General features: G+C 42.1%; 1 protein-coding gene across 11 annotated transcripts in view; it reads right to left on the bottom strand.

Moving 5' to 3' along the window:
* Golga4 (golgin A4) overlaps positions 1 to 18,159 on the bottom strand; it is an 80,168-nt gene that overhangs the window by 49,268 nt on the left and 12,741 nt on the right. For 7 of the 11 annotated variants that reach the window (XM_029481999.1, XM_029482001.1, XM_029482002.1 and 4 more), the window contains exons 3-7: positions 14,736 to 14,834; positions 11,400 to 11,465; positions 6,660 to 6,971; positions 3,705 to 3,752; positions 1,445 to 1,501 (exon numbers count right to left, since the gene is read on the bottom strand). In XM_029481999.1, the coding sequence (XP_029337859.1) occupies positions 1,445 to 1,501; positions 3,705 to 3,752; positions 6,660 to 6,971; positions 11,400 to 11,465; positions 14,736 to 14,834 (582 nt within the window). The remainder of the gene's footprint in view (positions 1 to 1,444; positions 1,502 to 3,704; positions 3,753 to 6,659; positions 6,972 to 11,399; positions 11,466 to 14,735; positions 14,835 to 18,159) is intronic. The other 4 variants (XM_021171268.2, XM_021171270.2, XM_021171271.2 and 1 more) reach the window with 1 other exon arrangement.

The raw sequence follows: 18,159 nt of genomic DNA, 5'->3' as shown, positions 1-18,159 counted from the left end.
CACTAAGTGCAGAAAACCTGGACAGTATATTTCTTGTCCCAAATAAGAGTCCATCAATGACCTTCATTTATTATTATTATCAAAATGCAAGAAAATGAACAAGTAATACGTTAAGCAGAAAGACACTATTTGTCCCTCTAGAAGAAGTAAAGGCGGCTTGAAAAAGCTTCAAGGTGATTTCTCTCCCTGACCCCTCCCTGCACCCTCAGCATCAACTGTCCTCCAGGTCAAACCAGCAATGCAGCCTCAGAAGCCAGCCTGGGGTGAGGCTGTGTCCCTTCACCATCACTTCATAGGGAGAAGGAATTAGTCTAGGGCTCAAAACAAGTTTCACACAGGAAGACCGGCTACCCTACCGTTATCTGTATAATAAGGGTCAATGTTCGTTCTTGGTGCAGTAACAATGTTTAGAATGTTTTAAAGGACAAAACAGTAAGAGCTAGCTGTATACAAAATGTAAGAAGAAATTAGAAATTAAACACGACTTCAGTAGTACAAGTGAAATTACAATGTGATACAAGAATGTAATGAGTAATATGGACAATGTGTCATTAAAAATGATGAAGGGACAACAGGGCTGGGATGACTCACAGGAAAAACTGCTGCACTGCTCTGCCTCCTTGCAGACGAAGCTTAGCTTCCCTCTCTTTCCTTCTCTGCCCTTCCCTTTCTTCCTCTCCCACCTCCAGTACTGTTCTACCACTAAGCTATATTCTCAGCCTTATTCTAACAATTGCTACTTGTAAATTTACCAGTCTGCTATTTTTTAAAAGATATTTGTACTTTTAACATACTATATATCCTAAACTAATAAATTGCACAAACAAAATTCTACCCAGGTTATATAAAATTCTAAACTACTCTTATCTGTCCTGAAATCACTTACTTCAAAGCTCTTAAAACTGATACCCATGAAGAACATTTCTACAAAAGCAGGCAACAAGGTGCTTCCAGCAGTACTGCAGCAGGCGCGGACAAAGCTGGGCACAGGAGCAGGGAGCAGCAATGAAGCGGTATCTGAAAAGCCTCCCCACTGCAAAGGCAGAAACGCTGCCACACCATGACATCAAGGAGCTCAAGCTAACCCTGTAGTGACTCACCACTCCAAATTGCAAGTCATTTTGTTTCAACAACAATATGCTCAACAGGAAAGGCAAAAAGAAACCTAGAATATTTAATAGTACAAACAACTAAACCTTGCAAGTTGACACTGACTGCTTACACTGCAGGCGGATACATTTGTATTTCATTAATTCTAACAGCAACAGCATCTACCCAGGAAAGCTACACAAACAAAACCACAGACGTGCAGTGTGAGCGCACAAGCCAGGTAGACTCCTATTACACTTCCTATTCCACACAGGTCAGCAGGGTGTGTAATAAAACATCTCTACTAACGAGGAGGTTGAATCACTGTTCTCAAAGCACCAATCACTAAACTTACCTCTCTTAATTCTGAAATTCTCCGAAGTGATTTATCTTGACTCTGACTCAATATACCCTTTAATTTAAAAAAAAAAAAAGAAAAAAAAAAGTTAGTTAAACATCTACAGAGCATATTCATGCAAAAAGTTAAAAAAAAGTCTAGTCTATGTCAATAGTTACATTTACTAAAATGCATAAACACAGAAGTCAAACTATAAACTATATGTTAACTTTAACAACAGATTTGTAAAATAAACTCAAAGTTCAAAAGCAAATGATTTCACTATAATAGAGTACAAAGACCATGCTAATTATCATTATCTGTTGTTAAAGTTTATGTTCTTAAAAAAATCTAATTCTCATGAACAGCATTACAAATGGTTAAATTAGTAACTGTCCATTAAAAAGGAATCAAGTCCAAGAGGGATGGCTCACTGGTTAAGAGCACTTTGTTCTTCCAGAGGACCCAGGTTCAATTCTCAGCACCCACATGACAGCTCACAACTGTCTGGAACTCCAGTTCAGGGGATCTGACACCTTCTACAAGTCTCTGCTGGCACTAGACACACATATAGTCACAGACAGGCATGCAGGCAAAACACCCATACTCATAAAAATAATGAATTTTTTAAAAAATAATTTTAATCAGATTAGAAGAGTAACCTACTAAAAGGTGTGTGCCTCACACTTTGGAGGGTGGAGGGTGTTCTCACTAGTACAGAGAAAGAATGCCAGCTGCGGTCCATGCAAACAGAGTGACTGTGTGCTCCTGTGATCAGATACAGAAGTAAAGAACTAAGGAGATCGATGGTGCATGCCTGCAACCACAGCACTCAGGAAGCTGAGGCAGGACGATAGCTACACAGGCCCTGTCTCAGGAAAACAAGAGAAATGGGGTAACTTGTAGCTTCTTGGATTTGTGTGTCTAACAACAAGAACAAAAATATATAAATCAATAAGAAAAAGGAACTAGGTAGATAAAATGTCTGTTATCAATATGGATTAGCAGGATCTGCCTCTTTGAGGCCCCAGAGCAGAAGGTAAATACTGTAGACTACTGTTGCTCTTAATGATAAACTTATCATAAGCACCTTTAGTGTTTATTCTTTTAAACAAGTTAAAATGTTGGGAGCTGGAGCACTGGGACTTACTGTCAGCTTTAGACCCTTCCTGGTAACCTGGGCCCATGAAAGACTTCAGCCAAGCATTAGCCAGCATCAGCCACTCGGAACACCTCATAGGCATTAAGGAGCTTGTGTCTACTGAAGGCCCTTGTCCTAGCCATGACGGTTTAATTTGTCTTGGCCTTTTTGACCCTATAAGCAAAAAGCGAACTGTACTTGGTGAACTGTAGTTGACCAGTAGTTATTTGCATAAAAGAGAATAATTCCCCTAGTGGCCCAACAAAAACTACATGATTGGTGCAAATATAATCCTCCACTCTTGCCTCGAGGGGCTGGGACAGTGTAAATGCAGTCCCTCCTTTGCCATGACTACAATGAATGCAATTCTGCATGAAGGTCTGCTATGACTGGTGCAGACACTATGACCACACCTTCTGGTTTGTGTAGACACACTGTGTGGCTCGTCCTGTGCTGCCCTAGGTGTTGCATCAGTCTCTGTAGCAGGAACTCGGCTACAGAGGTTGCCTTACCTACTCGTGGTCTTTATCATTAGCCACAAGCACTGAGCTGCCAGTGGGGAGACAGTTGAAGTTGCAGCAACAACACTAGTGACAAGAAGGCACATGAAGGGTTAACTCAGAGCACAGAGCTCCCAGAGAGAAGGGCTGAGGGTATCTGGCTGCCAGCAGAGTCAATAAACTCCTTGGAGATTTTATAGTTTTGTGTAAAGCTATATCCAAAGGCCAAAGTAAGCAGCAGCTGGCTCCTAGTACCAAGGAACAGTCTCAAGAACCAAGTAGCTGAAAATACTCATAAAGCTGAGTATGTCTATACACTGACATACAGGAGCGCACACACAAACACACACACACACACACACACACACACACTTGCAGACCAAAGTGGCAGAAAAGGTGCTTCAAAGAGGCAAACATCCTAAATCAAAATCTTCTTCAGTAGGGACCTGGAACTCAAGGAAACTAGGATGTAACACGGAAACCATCTCCGGGGTCTCCATCACTCACTCTTTATCAAACCTCTAGCAATGGTAAAATCTGAAAGTACAGACTATTTAAAAGGGAAAGTTAATATTCGTGAGAGCGTCTCTGACTTTAGAAGCACGGATGAGTCAGCGATGGTCAGTCAGTCACTCACTTGAAGCTTTTTCTTCTCTCTCTGAAGAGTCTGAAACGCTGTGACGAGCTAAAACAAAGCAACCACCAGATAAGATTAGTTATTTCTCAATAAATACAACTCATTCTTCTAATTGCTGCTAAAACCTTGCTCTTTATAAAGGTCAAAAACCAATCAGAACAGTCCTGTTTAGACAACTGACCCTAACTCAATCTGTAAGGAAAGGAAATAACACAGTAAGTCTATATCTAGAATAGAAGATGGAAGTTGACTGTAAGCCAGTGAATCTTCACACACTTTAGATTTCAACACACAATTTAAAGGTGAGAACTGCTGCCAACTTGCCTGAGGTGGAAGGGCACCTATCTGTCAGAGTCACAGACTGACTACATCTGCAACCAACAACATTATGCAAGTGTTTGCTGGAAACAAATTCCAGGGCCTAACCCAAAACAGACTCACCAAGAACAGAGGAACATGGTGGAGAGACAGGAACCTATTTTTAAAAACTTTCAAGGTAACTTGTTTTGGGCTACAAGATTAAACAATAATGAAAATCTGATAAAAGAAATATATAACTAACAGAAAGAAATGAGGAATCCAAGCCCTAATCCTAATCAGAATGAACATTCAAGCACCTCTGATGAAGTCGTGGAGTAACAGCTTTGTTGTTGCTGTTGTTTTGGAAGGTTTTTTGTTTGTTTTTTGGGTTGTTTTGTTTTTGAGACAGGGTTTCTCTGTATAACCCTGGCTGTCCTGAAACTCACTCTGTAGACCAGGCTGTCCTTGAATTCAGAGATCCACCTTCCTCTGCCTCCCAGAGCTGGGACTAAAGGTGTGTGCCACCACTGCCAGGCTGAGTCACATCTTTTTAGCCCTGTAAGCCTTTCACAGTCAACAGTGACACTCAACACACTACTGGGACCTACGTCAGCAGAGCACAGTGCAGCTCTGAGAGAAGCACGGCCCAGTAATCCGAGCTCCACCTTCCCTGGAAAGGTGATGTGTGCTCCTAAATGTCACTGCTAGTGTCAGAGTCAAGAAGTAGTTAACAATGTAAGGGAGACGGGAGCCTAGGAACAGACCTCAGGATTTGGAAACAAGTTCTGCTTACTTAGCAGTAGACCTGCCTTATTAACTCCAGGCTCAAAAAAAAAAAGTGGGTGTGAGGAAGAACAGCACAAGAGTTAGGAGGCACCTAGGCCTGGCTTCACGTCACCCTAGGAAAAGTGGCCGCCCGGGCTAGGACATCTCCTATTCCTAAGAAGCTGCTTGGCCCTAAGGCAGCCTGGAGTGGGGGAACACCCAGAGCAACTGAGCACCAAACAGACTCGGCCAACTGCTCTGTGGCCTTAAGTAAGTGACTCAGTCTCTATGGATCCCCAGTCTGTTTTCTACAAGCACAAGCAACTTTACGTTCGCTTCATAGAATGGTACAAAACTAAATGCAAACAGCATCCGGCATACATAAATGCTAACTGTCCTGTTGCTCGAGATGCTGATCTAAAACTGGATAAATCTATAAATGTAGCATAAAGATAAGCAATCACAATTATGACCATTATCAACATTACTAGCAGTTAGAAATAATCATTTTTAAAAATTGAGGGAAAACTTACCTAGTTCCACAGCTATGAGAGAGACCTGGTCTCAGTGCCCCATTTACACCTCTAGAGTTCATGGGATTCCTTTCTAGTTTGCCACCATTTATAATTTTAATAAAAAGGCAATTTATCTATGTCATCAAGGTTTTCATTTCCTTTTGGTTTTGGCAGTGTAGATAGTAAACTAGCTACACAGACAGCGAAACCTGGACTAACTTTACACCTAACCCTGAAGTGCAACATTCATTAAAATTGAATGTAATATTTACTAGCCATGTCAAAATAAAATGATGCATACTGAGCATCACAAACAAAAGCCATGGATAACAAAGAGCTGATAACCAAAGGAGATTTCTTAACTGCACTTGACAGAAAGGGACTCAAGAAAGGCAAAACATGTGTTTTTAGTTCCCAAAGTACTCTGTTTCAAAAGCAAAAGGACGCCATTGCTTCCTCACTTACCCCAGACAGTGACCTAGGAGTTAAAAGCAGTGTCAGGAGGCCAGAGAGCCGGCTCACCAGCAGAGAGCATCGAGCTGCTCCTAAGCTTTCAGAGGACCCCGGTTCAATTCTTTACAGCCATATGGCAGCTCACAACTGAACATATCATAACTCCAGTTCCAGGGGATCTGGCCTCTTCTTCTGGTCTCCAAGGGTCCCAATTACACAAGTGGTGCATATATATATACATATACATATATATATACACACACACACACACACACATACAAACAAGCAAAACACTCATACATTAAAATAAAAATTAAGGTTTGTAAAGATTCATGTTAGGCAAAAAATTAAATGTCCCAAAAATAAAAAAAAGCCTGGTAAAATGGCTCAGTGGGTAAGGGTATTTGTGGCCAAGGGCACTGCCTGTGTGAGCTTAATCCCTGAAGTCTATAAGGTAGAATGAGAGAACCAGCTCCCATGAGACTTTCTCTAGCCTCTCCTCCCATGTGCTATGGCATGTATTCACGCATGCACATACAGATACGCGATAGATAATAAAAATTTTAAATTTACATATTGGTACAATGAGAATGAGCCAAATCGCTGAGGACATCAGACTCCCTAACCATGACTGTCTGAGAAGTCGGTCTGACTTCTAAAGTTACTCTAGTCAGAGATGAGTCGCATGGGGAATACAGAAAACAAAGACTGACCTTTGACCTAGGTGTCCACAGACACAGCAGAGAACGTGAAAACCAAAATGTCAATCTGCTCCAAGGGATCTGGACCACAGAAGGACCTGAACTAGGTCTGCCGCCAGCTATCTACCCTCAGTAACCAGGACCAGGGTAAGAACAATGCAGCACTATGGACAAGACCAAGGGGTGAGTTCTGTGTACGCCAACACCCACCGTGCTCCTACCTCGGAGTACTTCCCTCTGTAGCTACTTAGGCTTCGTTCCATTCTGCGCAGCCGCTGAAGCAGCTGCTCTCTGCTGAGGCTATCTGAGTTCCATGGTGTGTCTTCAGCCTCGCTCTCCATATCAGAAGGGGGATCAAAGGTGGTAGCAGAACAGTCCAGGTCAAGTTGGTTCAGGGACTCTCTGGAAGATGTCCGGACCAAAGACTCTTTAGAAGACCGAAACAGGGATTCCTTTATGGGACTTCGAAACAGAGACTCCATGGAAGGTACTCGGAGCTGGAGCTTCTGCGCAAAAGTCTGTGTGTCACCCGACTGTAACAGAAGCCAACAGAGCACGAGTTAAATACACACTCAGACACCTACTGCCCTGTCATCAGCACAGGTCTGGAAAAGAATCGAACAAATGCAATTTGCATTCCAAATAAGTCACGCAAATCACTGTTTTCTGAAAAAATGAAGAACACTGGTAATTTCTGTAAAAAGTCTAGACCTGGAGTCAGAGAATTGGGCTCTGATTCTCGGACCATCGCCTGGCAGTACAGTGCCCTCAGTAAGTTGCGGCCCTTCAGTCTGCCCATCTGTACAAAAGGAAGCATGTTTATCAGGCTGACCTTGCAGGGCTGCTGTGGAGTCCACCCATCCACCCACCCACTTGTTAGATCCTTTATTACACACTGTGCCTCAAGTGTGGGCATCCAGGGTGAAGTGTGAGGTAGAGGCTCAATTCAAGTCTGTTTTAACTAGTGAGCTCATGGATTTAATGATTCCAGATTGTTCTTTTCAAGAGACAGAATACAGGCTGAGAGAGAGGGTAATGTACTAATCAGACAGTTCTGTTTAGAAGGCAACTGGTGTGGAGCAGACCAGTAATACACAGGTCTGCTGGAGCTCCATCCTATGAACTCAAGCTGTTTGGAACAGTACACCCTAGAATCACCCAAATAGTCACAGCAGAGAACACACTTGGTGATATATAGAAGTTCACAATAGACTGCTAAACGTAAAAGGTCTAGTTAGAAAGCAGTATGCACCATGAGCTCAATTTGACTTGTCTATAAATACTTTTTAATTTGTATGTATATTTTCATACATGCCATCAGAAGGACAGACACATGCAGAGGTAAACAGTGTCCTCGTGTGGCAGCCTTTGAGGTGGAATTAGTTTTGTGCTATGTTATTCTGTACTTTCTAGCTTGTTTCCATGATGTGCAAGTTCTACCCTTATGGTGGAGGGAGGAACAGAAGGAAGAGGAGCACTTCTTGTACAAAACCTCTGACAACTGCTTTCACTGGCAATTCTATTTGGGTCACCTCTGGCTCATGTGAAAAATGGCTTGAGTTCCCTAGCATACAGCATCCTTACAAAAGACCCTAGACTAGACATATAAAGCACATGTGAAGAAACACTGAAGATAGTTGGCCTTTTAGGGTCTCCAGAAGCTAATGAATAGCCAAAGTCTGCATCTGCAGACCCTAGTCATCTTATCCGCCATGTCTACTACGACTAGTCATCTTATCCGCCATGTCTACTACGACTGGCAATAACTTTTATTGTTTGCTCTTGGAGCTGGGGAGTACTACAGGACCTACACATGTTGGGCAAATGTGTCCCACTCCCCCTCAATCTCAGTCTCTGAACTGAGTGACTCATCCCTTCAATGGGAGAGTCAGTCTCACTACAACTCAGTAGTTGTTCTATAGAACCTTGAGCAAGTAGCTCTATAGTCCTGCTTCCTCTGTAAAATGGGGACAGAAAACATGATGACGACGATGACGACAATGATGAAGATGATGAAGACTACTATGAAGGCCATAGAGACTGAATAAGTTAATACAACATGCAGCAACAATTAGCATGAAGAGACAGGAGATAAAGAGGCACAATCTCAAACAAAAGCAAATGCAGAAATAAGAGACTCATCAGGGTGTTAGATGTAGCTCCCTGCAGAGCAGTCCTCTTACAGTTAGAAGACCTAAGGGTCTTGGCTATGGGACCTGACTGAGCTTTGGTTAAGTGACACAACCTCCTTCTGTTTGTCTCTGTCTGTGTAAGACAAAGCCAGCAGCACCCTCTTCATGAGGTGGTTGTGGAGGTAATAATCTAACCTGGGTTGAGAAGTTAAGCTCACCTAAGGCAGACGACTTTCACCTGACATCCAAGCTTCCCTTCTTCTTTTCTACCATACCCAGGTTTTCTTGAAGTGCAAAACACTTCCTGACCAGGAGATGGCTAATTAAAACTATGGTAATACACAGCATGAGGATAGGGAGTGATTTATAGTGATCAACCACAAACTGTGGTTGAAACTAAACAGAAGCACCCTCTCCAAACCACCAAGTCCATCCCTACACAAGCACCAGCAGGCATGTGTAAATGGTCAACAAACGACCATTCAAAATGAACACCAAGTCAGATTAGCCTGTTAATCAGGGCTTCTTTTTTTTTTTTAATTGTTCTGTTCACCATTGGAATACCAGCCAACTTTCATGTTCACCAATGGAATACGAGAAATCAATGAAAATGACTTGACATTATAGCAACACTGTAGATAAATCTCATAGAGTATGAACAGAAGCCAGGCATGCTGGGCATAGTGGCTCATACTGTAAGTTCAGTACTCAGGAGGCAGCTGCTGGTTTGAAACCAGCCCGGCTTACACAGTAAGTTCTAGACCAGCCAAGGTGAGATGTGCAACTATCTAATGCAGTGGTTCTCTGTGGGGCAATGGGCTATGCGCAGACTGCCTGAGCTGAGGCCTTGAACCCCGGTGGTACCCAATGGGTGGTAATTTCCACCTACATGGAAAGGTAGGTATTCGATCACGTCTCCTGGACCCCTGGCTCCTATCGAAGTTACTGCTCCTACAGCCCCCACAGGAGAGGCATGTGGCTATTAGTCACGTAGACAATGTTCCAAGCTTCTGGCCTTCTGGCTAGACTCCTCCCCACAGTTACCTAGCAACAGCAAGATAACAAGTCCACTACAAGAGGAGCTATTTGGCCCCTCCTCGCTCTCTTACTCTCTAAGCTTTTACTTCTCTCTTTCTAAGCCTTAAGCTTTCTTACTCTCTAACTCTCCTTTTTTCTCTCTCTCTTCTCTCCTCTTGGCTGGTCTCTCTTTCTACCTTCTCTCTTTCTCCCTACCGTTCTACAATAAAGCTCTAAAACCATAGACTGTCTCTGACCATCAAGGCCCGCCGTGCTTTAACAATGGGATAGGCTTTCTCCTAACGTGCTGTGTATAATCTCCCCACAGAAGGCCATGCTATGCTGCAGCCACAAACCATACTAAGGACTCTTGCCTGCATGGGAACCACCCAGCGCCCCCCTCCCCTCCTGTCCTCTCTTCCCATATCTCTGGGGCCGAGTGCGGCCCCAGGGCCCCCATTCTGTTCCCAGCTCCTCTGCCATATCCATCGTGGGATGCCAGAGACTGAGAACCTGGGACCAGGGACTGCCCCTTGTCCACTCCCCGCTGTGTGGGGTCAGTGGCTTCACACAGCCAGATGCCCATCCAGGGCCACATGGAAAGCATCTGGCAGTCCTCCTGCGTCCACCAGATGCAGGCTCTCCCCCCACCTTCCCCTACACCCACAGCCCCACAGTTCTCAACCTTCCTAATGCTTAGACCCTTTAATACAGTTCCTCACATTGTGGTGACCACCAACCATAAAATTATTTCATTGGTACTTCATAACTGTAAATTTGCTACTGTTATAACACATAACGTAAATATGTGATATGCGGGATATCTGATATGCAAAACCCCAAGAAAAGGTCATTAGATTCCCCAAAGGGTTCATGACCCACAAGTTGAGAACTTCAAGTCTAAATGGAAGAAGGAAGGAAGGAAGGAAGGAAGGAAGGAAGGAAGGAAGGAAGGAAGGAAGGAAGGAAGGAAGGAAGGGAAAAAAAGGAAAGAAGCAAGGAAGCAGGCAGGCAGGCAAGCAAACACTTTACATGAAGGTCAAATTAACTGGTAATACTAGAGAAAGAGTGGTGGTGACCTCTGAGGATGAGGTGAGGGACCAGACGGAGCTAAAGGCTTTTAGAGCACCATTAATTTCTGGTTATAGGTTTTTTTGTTTTTAATTTTTTATTATGTCCATAAATTCATTTATGCACATCAGGATACAGAGCACATAAGTCAAAAGACAATTTGTGGGGAGCCAATTCCCTCCCTGCACCAGTGGGTCCCAAGAATCAGACTCAGTCAGGCTTAGTGGCAAGCCCCTTTACCTGCTGAGCCACTTTGTCTGCCTTGATTACAAAGGTCTATTTGTAGGGTAAATATGTCACATTTTTCTATAGATATTAAAGTTTCATACTATTAATTTTTGATTAGTATTGCTTTAATAGGTTCTCTGAGACTAGGCAGAGCTGATAACAGATACTATAAAAGAAAATCCTCAGGCTGGGACATTTTGGTATAGCTATCATTCTACTGATAGAACATGCTAGAACAGAGATGTGACTTCCCGAAGGCCAACCTATGTTTGTGAAGTGGCATCGAGGGGTGGTTTTAAACAGACAGAGAGGGGAAGTTACAGGAAAAGGGTTCCTGTGCAACATGCATCTGTAAATGGGAATATTAACTGTCTTACCCGAGCAAAGATACTATGTGGTCTCAGAGCAAGATTTTAGCCACTTAGCATCTGACAGCACCCTTTCAGACAGCCACACACTAGTAACGACAGGCCACCTCTGTGAAAGGCCTGGCAGTGTAAGTAAGTAACCAACCTGAGAAGGGGATGACTCCTCTTTACTGACACCATCTGGAGACTTTGTTGCTTGAGTTGATGCATTCTAAGGACAAGAAAGAACATCATTAAAAAGTTAACTGTAAACTAACGTTTTAAATCTGTTAAACTAGTAAGACCTAGTAGACACTTGCATCTACTGAACAAAATTAGTAATTGCTAATTAGAATATTTTCATGCAGGGCAAAAGTAGTGTGGTTAAGTATTTTAGAAAATCACTTTGCTATTAAATTAAACATGAAATCAATAGCAAAAATTAGTGAGTAGCAAATATATTTCAAGCTAATCACACCTCTGCAAGCCCTTATGTTCCCAATTCAGTTTCCATGACAAAAACTAACAGGGAGTCAATCAGCAAAGCTCACTAAAATAGAAAAGTCATGTCAACTGCTCTCTGCAGTAAAACCACATCCAAATTAAAATTATCTGGGCAAAGTTACAAAAAATAAAAATAAATTAAAAATTGAAATGCCTCATTCACTTGAAGCCAGCAACTTGAATGACCCAGTGTCAACATTTTGAGAAAAATTTTAGTGAAAATTTCTTCCACACATACTGGCTTTGTTTCCTTGTGTTGAGCAGAGTGCTCCAAGGAAGACCACTCACTGGCTACTCCTGCTGCGACTGCAGAGACACGCCTAGGAGCCTCTGAGCTTCGGAGCTCTGTCCTGAGCACTGCTCTACCTTTCATCACCCACAGAAGGGGCTCATGGGAAAATCACAGCAGCACTGCACCAGGCATGCACAGCAGGAGTTACGGCCCCTGTAGTCTGGCATGGTAGCTTCCTCTGCCTTTACAGGTAACCCGAGGGAAGATCAAAGGAGAAATGAATGCTTGTCTAACGTATTCTCAAGTTTCTCAAGATAAACTAGGTTAATCTTTGGTATTATAAATTTATTGTATCATATGATTTAACCTTATTTTCAGGAAAGAAAGCAAAATATTTACAAATGAAGGATTTCTTCGATATTCTAGTTTTATGAAACAGGGCCTCGCTGAACTGCCCAGACTAGTCTTAAAACTCCTAAGTTCAAAAGATCCTCTCCTGCCTTAGCACCACCACTCCAGCTTTAGGATTTAAGTTCCTGAAAATATCCAAAGTGGGGAATGTGTGTGGAAGTTGGAAGCTAAGTAAGTAGTTTAGCTAAGGAGCACTGGTTACTACACCATGTAAACTTGAGTCAGCAGAGCCTGAGATTTTTGCCACTATCTACAGAGTCCCCCTTTCTGCTGTGTTCCATGTTCAGCTTTCAACCCCCATCTGGCTCACCTGCAGAGTCAACACCTTCTATGCCACATATTTTCTTCTCCAACACTTAAGATGCCTTTGTGCTGTACATATGCATGGGCATCTATGTCTCCACACTAAAGCAGCAGCTCTCAGAGGGCAGGCCACAATCTCCTGTGCCCTGTGCTGACACCCAGTGCTGGTTCTAGCCAAGAATTCCTTCAGCATAAGAGCTCTCAGGGCCCTCCTCCCGGAGAGGTGGGAAGAACTCACTGCATTCTGATACTGACACTCCAGGTCACCAGCACTTTGAGGGAATTCTCCGACAACAGACACCTGCTCGTCTATGCTGGCTGACTAGACTCTGCAGCTTCGCTTCTCTGCCAAACTTGTCTTCAGTTAAGTTGTTTTCATTTATCTGCAATCTGCTCAATTATACTTTTTTCAATCTTTCTATAATCATTTTTTTTTGGCTCCTGGGCACTAAAGATACAGCTGTTTTGTTTAAGTTAAAGAGAGAAATATGTTTTAAAAACTAAATTAAGCCCCAGCAGGGTGGCATGTGCTTTTAACCCTGGCACTTGGAAAGAAGGGGATCTCTGTAAGTTCAAGGCCAGCATGGTCTACATAGCAAGTCCAAGACAGCCAGGGCTAATAATAGAGATACTGCCCACCCCCAGTAAATAAATTAAACCCTTTAAAAAAGTAAATTAAGGAAATTCAGCTCTTGATGAACTTGTAATTAATCCCCACTAAATTTTTATTATTATACAAATAACTATCCTATGGCTTTCCTTTGTCTCACAGAGAGATTTAAATTGTTAATCATAAACATAAAATTTATATGATTAGTTTTTCTAGTCTTCTGAAGTTTATTCTAAATAATTTAAAGTACTCCTTTTTACCTTACAGCATTTTTTACAATAGAATAGGAATTGAAAATAAATTATTTTATAGTCTGTACTCATGAAAAGTGTGCCTTTGAAGTCTACATTACTCCTGAATGCAGTACACAGTCTGTGCTTCTTTATCTTCCTTTCCTCTGTTTCTGTCAAGTGAAACCTGTCAGTCTGCACAGTTGAGACTCCTGGCTCAGCTTCACATCTCTGTAAACAGCCAGCGTTCCTTGTAGCCAGAGCCAGAGAAACCAGCTTTCCAGATGTCACTTCACAACGCATCTTCCCCGAGCTGCTTCCTTCTCTCAAGTTTAAACTAGACCTGAAGAGCACTGCTGGCTCTAGGTACACCAAGCCTTCACATGGACTCGGTTTAAGAAGAAAAACGTTCTGCTTTCTCCACTAGCTACCGAGTTAAACCAATTCTCAACACTTAGAGAAACTGCAGACCCCGTTCAGCCATCCTCCAAGGGAGCACCACAAGCGAGCCTTAGAAAGTGAATCCTGCCACATTTTAATTTATTAAATCATCAGTTTACCAGATACTCCAGATAGAAAACAATGTTTCCTTTCCCAAAATAAAACATATATAAAGTTAAAATTAAGTTTAAAAAATTAAAATGAAGTCATTCATTAAAAGAGAAAACTGTTTCCTTTCTTAAAAAAAAAACCAATAATTAAAAACACAATGTACTTTGTGCTTACTTCTTACCTATAGTTCCTAAATAAAGAAATGAACATGCTATAAAAGAATCGACCTACCTATGCAATGCTGTTAATTTTTTATTTACACAACACATTATTTTCCTTTAAAAAAAAAAAAAAAGTCAGTCGTGTCTCAAACACTCTAGGATTCCTCCCAACAGAAAAACAGATTTCTAACCATGTATACTGGGTTTTTTCAGTATGAGCAAACATTTCCAAGGGACAAAACGTCAGCGGTAGGCAGTTCTAACAAGTAAAGAAAGCCCACGTTACGTTAGTGGGAGGGGAATGTTACTGCAGTGCAGTTAGTTACCGGACACAAAACTCAGCAACTTGTTCTCTGAGGTTTTAGAGCAGGGTTAGCAACACAACACTGAAGACACTCTGAGGGAACGCAAGTGAGAAGCCACATGAGACTCGGTGCTGCAGCCGCCCAAACGTGGAGATTCCCCACAAGGGAATGCAGAAAGCGGTGCATGAACTCACCACACTGCCAGTCTGTGTTTTGGGCTGTTTGGAGGAATCCAAAGCAAAGATAGTGTATTCAGAGAGAAAGGCAGGCTCTGCTACCATCCCGGCTAGTAGCTGTCACAGTCAGTGTAACAAGCAGAGGCACAAAAACAAAACAAATGATGAAATACAAATCATAGCATGATCTCAAAGCAAAACACAACAACACTCAATACTACAGCCACCATCATGATGGTCACCCTCCCCAAGAAACTGTAAGCTGCTGGGATAGACCCAGCATGGTATGAACAGTGAGTTTAGGACTTCAAAGGCCAACCTGGAAGCCACTTGCTAACTGATATAGTACATAGGATGCCTACAGCAGGCATCCTGTCACCCAATATATCTGGCAACATGGTATAAAGTCCATTCTAACATAAACAATGCACAAAAGTGCAGAGGGTCAGTGGTGTGCGATGAGGAAGCTCTGACGATCTACAGAGAACAATGGCCACAGCCAACAATGCTGCACACTCCAACTGTTCTAGGAGGCTGTCGCTTACACACTACATTAACTCTCTACTAGATACCACTCGCCTCCTCCTCAGCAGCAGCAGCAGCAGCATCGACAAAATAATGAGAGGAGGAAACATCAGGAGGTGATGGGTATGGGGCATAGCTGTAGCCAACACTGCCAACTTCACACATCATCCTCCACTCACTGTGGATACCAGGTACAGATAACTTTAATGTCAATCATACCACAGGAAAAGTGGCCTAAAGACAAATGTAAATGACACAAACACTTAGGATAACTTTCATAAATACTAAAATGGATACAAAAGAGAGCACTGAAGTATACAGAAATGATAAAACACATACAAAGAACCTTATTAATACTTATGTGCAAAATCACTTTTATCAAAAGTACATACACAAGAAACTTCTGAAATAAAATCTATAAGAATAGTTCTTTTAATACATATTCTTTTGTGCTTTTTCTTTCAGAACCTATAACATCAAAATAGCAATAATCATGAATTAGATATATACCAAATTTTATTTTCAATGATTCCTTTACGTGTGTATGTTAACATCAGTTGTCTTTCCTGATGGCTCTCCACTCTATCTACTGAAGCGGGATCTCGCTCAGAGCTTGGAGCTTGCCAGTTCCAGCTAAGCGACAGCTAGCCAGAAGACCATAGGCATCCCAACTTTGTCTGCCAGGGGCTGGGAAGCCACCACACTTGCCTGGCTTTTGAGTGAGTTCTGGGGACCCAAACTACAACCCTCACACTTGCACAGCAAGGTTCCGCCCCAGACCCTCTGATGGTAGAGACTGCATTTCTATTCATGTGTAAAACTGCACAGATTACTAACACATATGCAAGCATACATGACACATGATCAGTCCATGTAAGACATGTGAGACCTAAATAGGAGCTCTGTGGCTGTCACAAACATCTCAATGGTAACTGCCTTTTGGGAGATCACAGAATAAGGATACAGGATGCTAATATTTGAGAAAACTGGAGAGAGGGTGTACAAGCTGCCCCCAAGGGTTTTTTTTTTAATAATCTCTTATGTATATATAATTATTGCAAAATGAAAATGCTGAAAAATTAATCCAGTGAAATAGTGATTACAGTTGCTTTTAAGAAAAATATGTAATAAAGTATAACATACTCTATGGTTTATAATACACTATATAGCACATTGCATAATATATAATAAATTATATATCCTATAAAGGACATGTCTGAAAATAAGTATATGCAGAAGTTTTAAAACATACACATTTTCCCTCAGGACTCTAAGGCTACAGATACTGACTAAAACGTTCACTGGTTCTTTACCCAGTGCTACATTAGAGACCATCATAATTATAGACAGACACACTTTTGGGTTATTTGGACTAGCTGCTGTTTTAATACACACTCTCAGGTAGCTCAGGCTGGCCTCAAGCTTGCTATGTAGCCAGGAATGACTTTGAACCACTGACTCCCTTGCTTCTTGTTGCCCTTTACTGGATTAGTTAGGGGTAACTATGCCAGACTAAGATAAAATTAAATTAAATTAATTTTTAAAAAAATTTTAAAATGGTGTGTTGTACATTAGTGTACGCATGCATGTGACCATGTGGCTAAATGTGCAGACCAGAGAGCTTCATGTTCAGTGTCTGCCTTACTGCTCTCGATCTCAGTGTCTTGAGACAGGGTCTCTCCCTGAAACGGAACCTTAGTAACTTTGGAGGACTGGCTCCAGCGATCCTCCAGCCTCTGTCTCCCCAGTCTAGGATTACACGTAAGCGCCATCACACCTGGTTTTTTTACATGGGTTCTGGGAATCCAAACTTAAGTCTTCACTTCTACAACAAGCATTTTACCAACTAAGCCATTTCCTAGGCCCTAAATACAGACATTTTTTAAAGCTCTTTTTTTTTTTCAATATTGATGATTAGTACTCCTAGGATAGACTCCCAGAACTCACTATACTAAATTGTAAACATTATTATCAATTATATATTAACTATGCTGAATGCCTGCCTAGCTCCAAGAATCCCATGCAAATTGACGAACACTCTGACTCTAGGCTCTCAGAAAGGCCGTTCTTGGAATAAATGCTAACTTTAAACTGAAAGCTAGACAGACTCAGAGCTCTTAGGCTTCCAAAGTTACATCATTTTTTAAACAAAACACCCATAAAAGTGGAGAAAAAAAAAAAAAAGCAAGTTTAGAAGGGAGTATATGTGAAACTTTAAAAGACCACTCCCCAAGTTTGATGCCCATCATAAAGAAATGGTGACCAACATTCCAAAACGTGGTCAAACAAAAATGAACGGTGTAGATAGATCCAAGCCTCTCACTCCCCAAAGCAAAGCAATCTAAGGTCAGATTCAAGGCCCACACCTGCCCTGCCCTTGTGTGCTTTTTTATGTCTGTGCTCTCACCAGCACCAGCTCTCGGATGCTCCCATCCCAACACCAAACAAACTGAAAGCCAACAGCTCCACTCCAACTCTCAGAACTGCTCCAGCGCCTCCATTTCTCAAAGCTTACTCAACTTCTAAGCTAAAGCCTACTTCACCTCTTCTGTGTGGTCCACAGGGAAGCCATCACTGCACAAACACTGCACAGAGCTATGTGCCCTGGGTTCCTGTCACTACCACTGCACAGAGCTATGTGCCCTGGGCTCTTATCACCATCTGAACCCCTGGATTACCTAGAAGGATTCCAACCTACCCTGCATATTTCCTGCAGCTATCTCTTCCACATCTGTGTCAATCTGTGGTGGGATAGGCAATATTTTTTCTGAATTCACTTATTTCTCTTTAGAATTTCTAATTAGTTCTTTTTTATTACTACTTAGTATAATTTTGTTTGGGCTAAGTTTTTTCTCATAATATTCTGTTAATTTTAAGAAAATGACTTCCTCACTTGTCTCATTCTAACATTCTAGAC

Source organism: Mus caroli, chromosome 9 (assembly GCF_900094665.2).
Source record: "Mus caroli chromosome 9, CAROLI_EIJ_v1.1, whole genome shotgun sequence".
Taxonomy (NCBI): domain Eukaryota; kingdom Metazoa; phylum Chordata; class Mammalia; order Rodentia; family Muridae; genus Mus; species Mus caroli.
The sequence above is the reverse complement of the archived record's forward strand: the minus strand, read 5'-3'. Positions and strand labels throughout refer to the sequence as shown.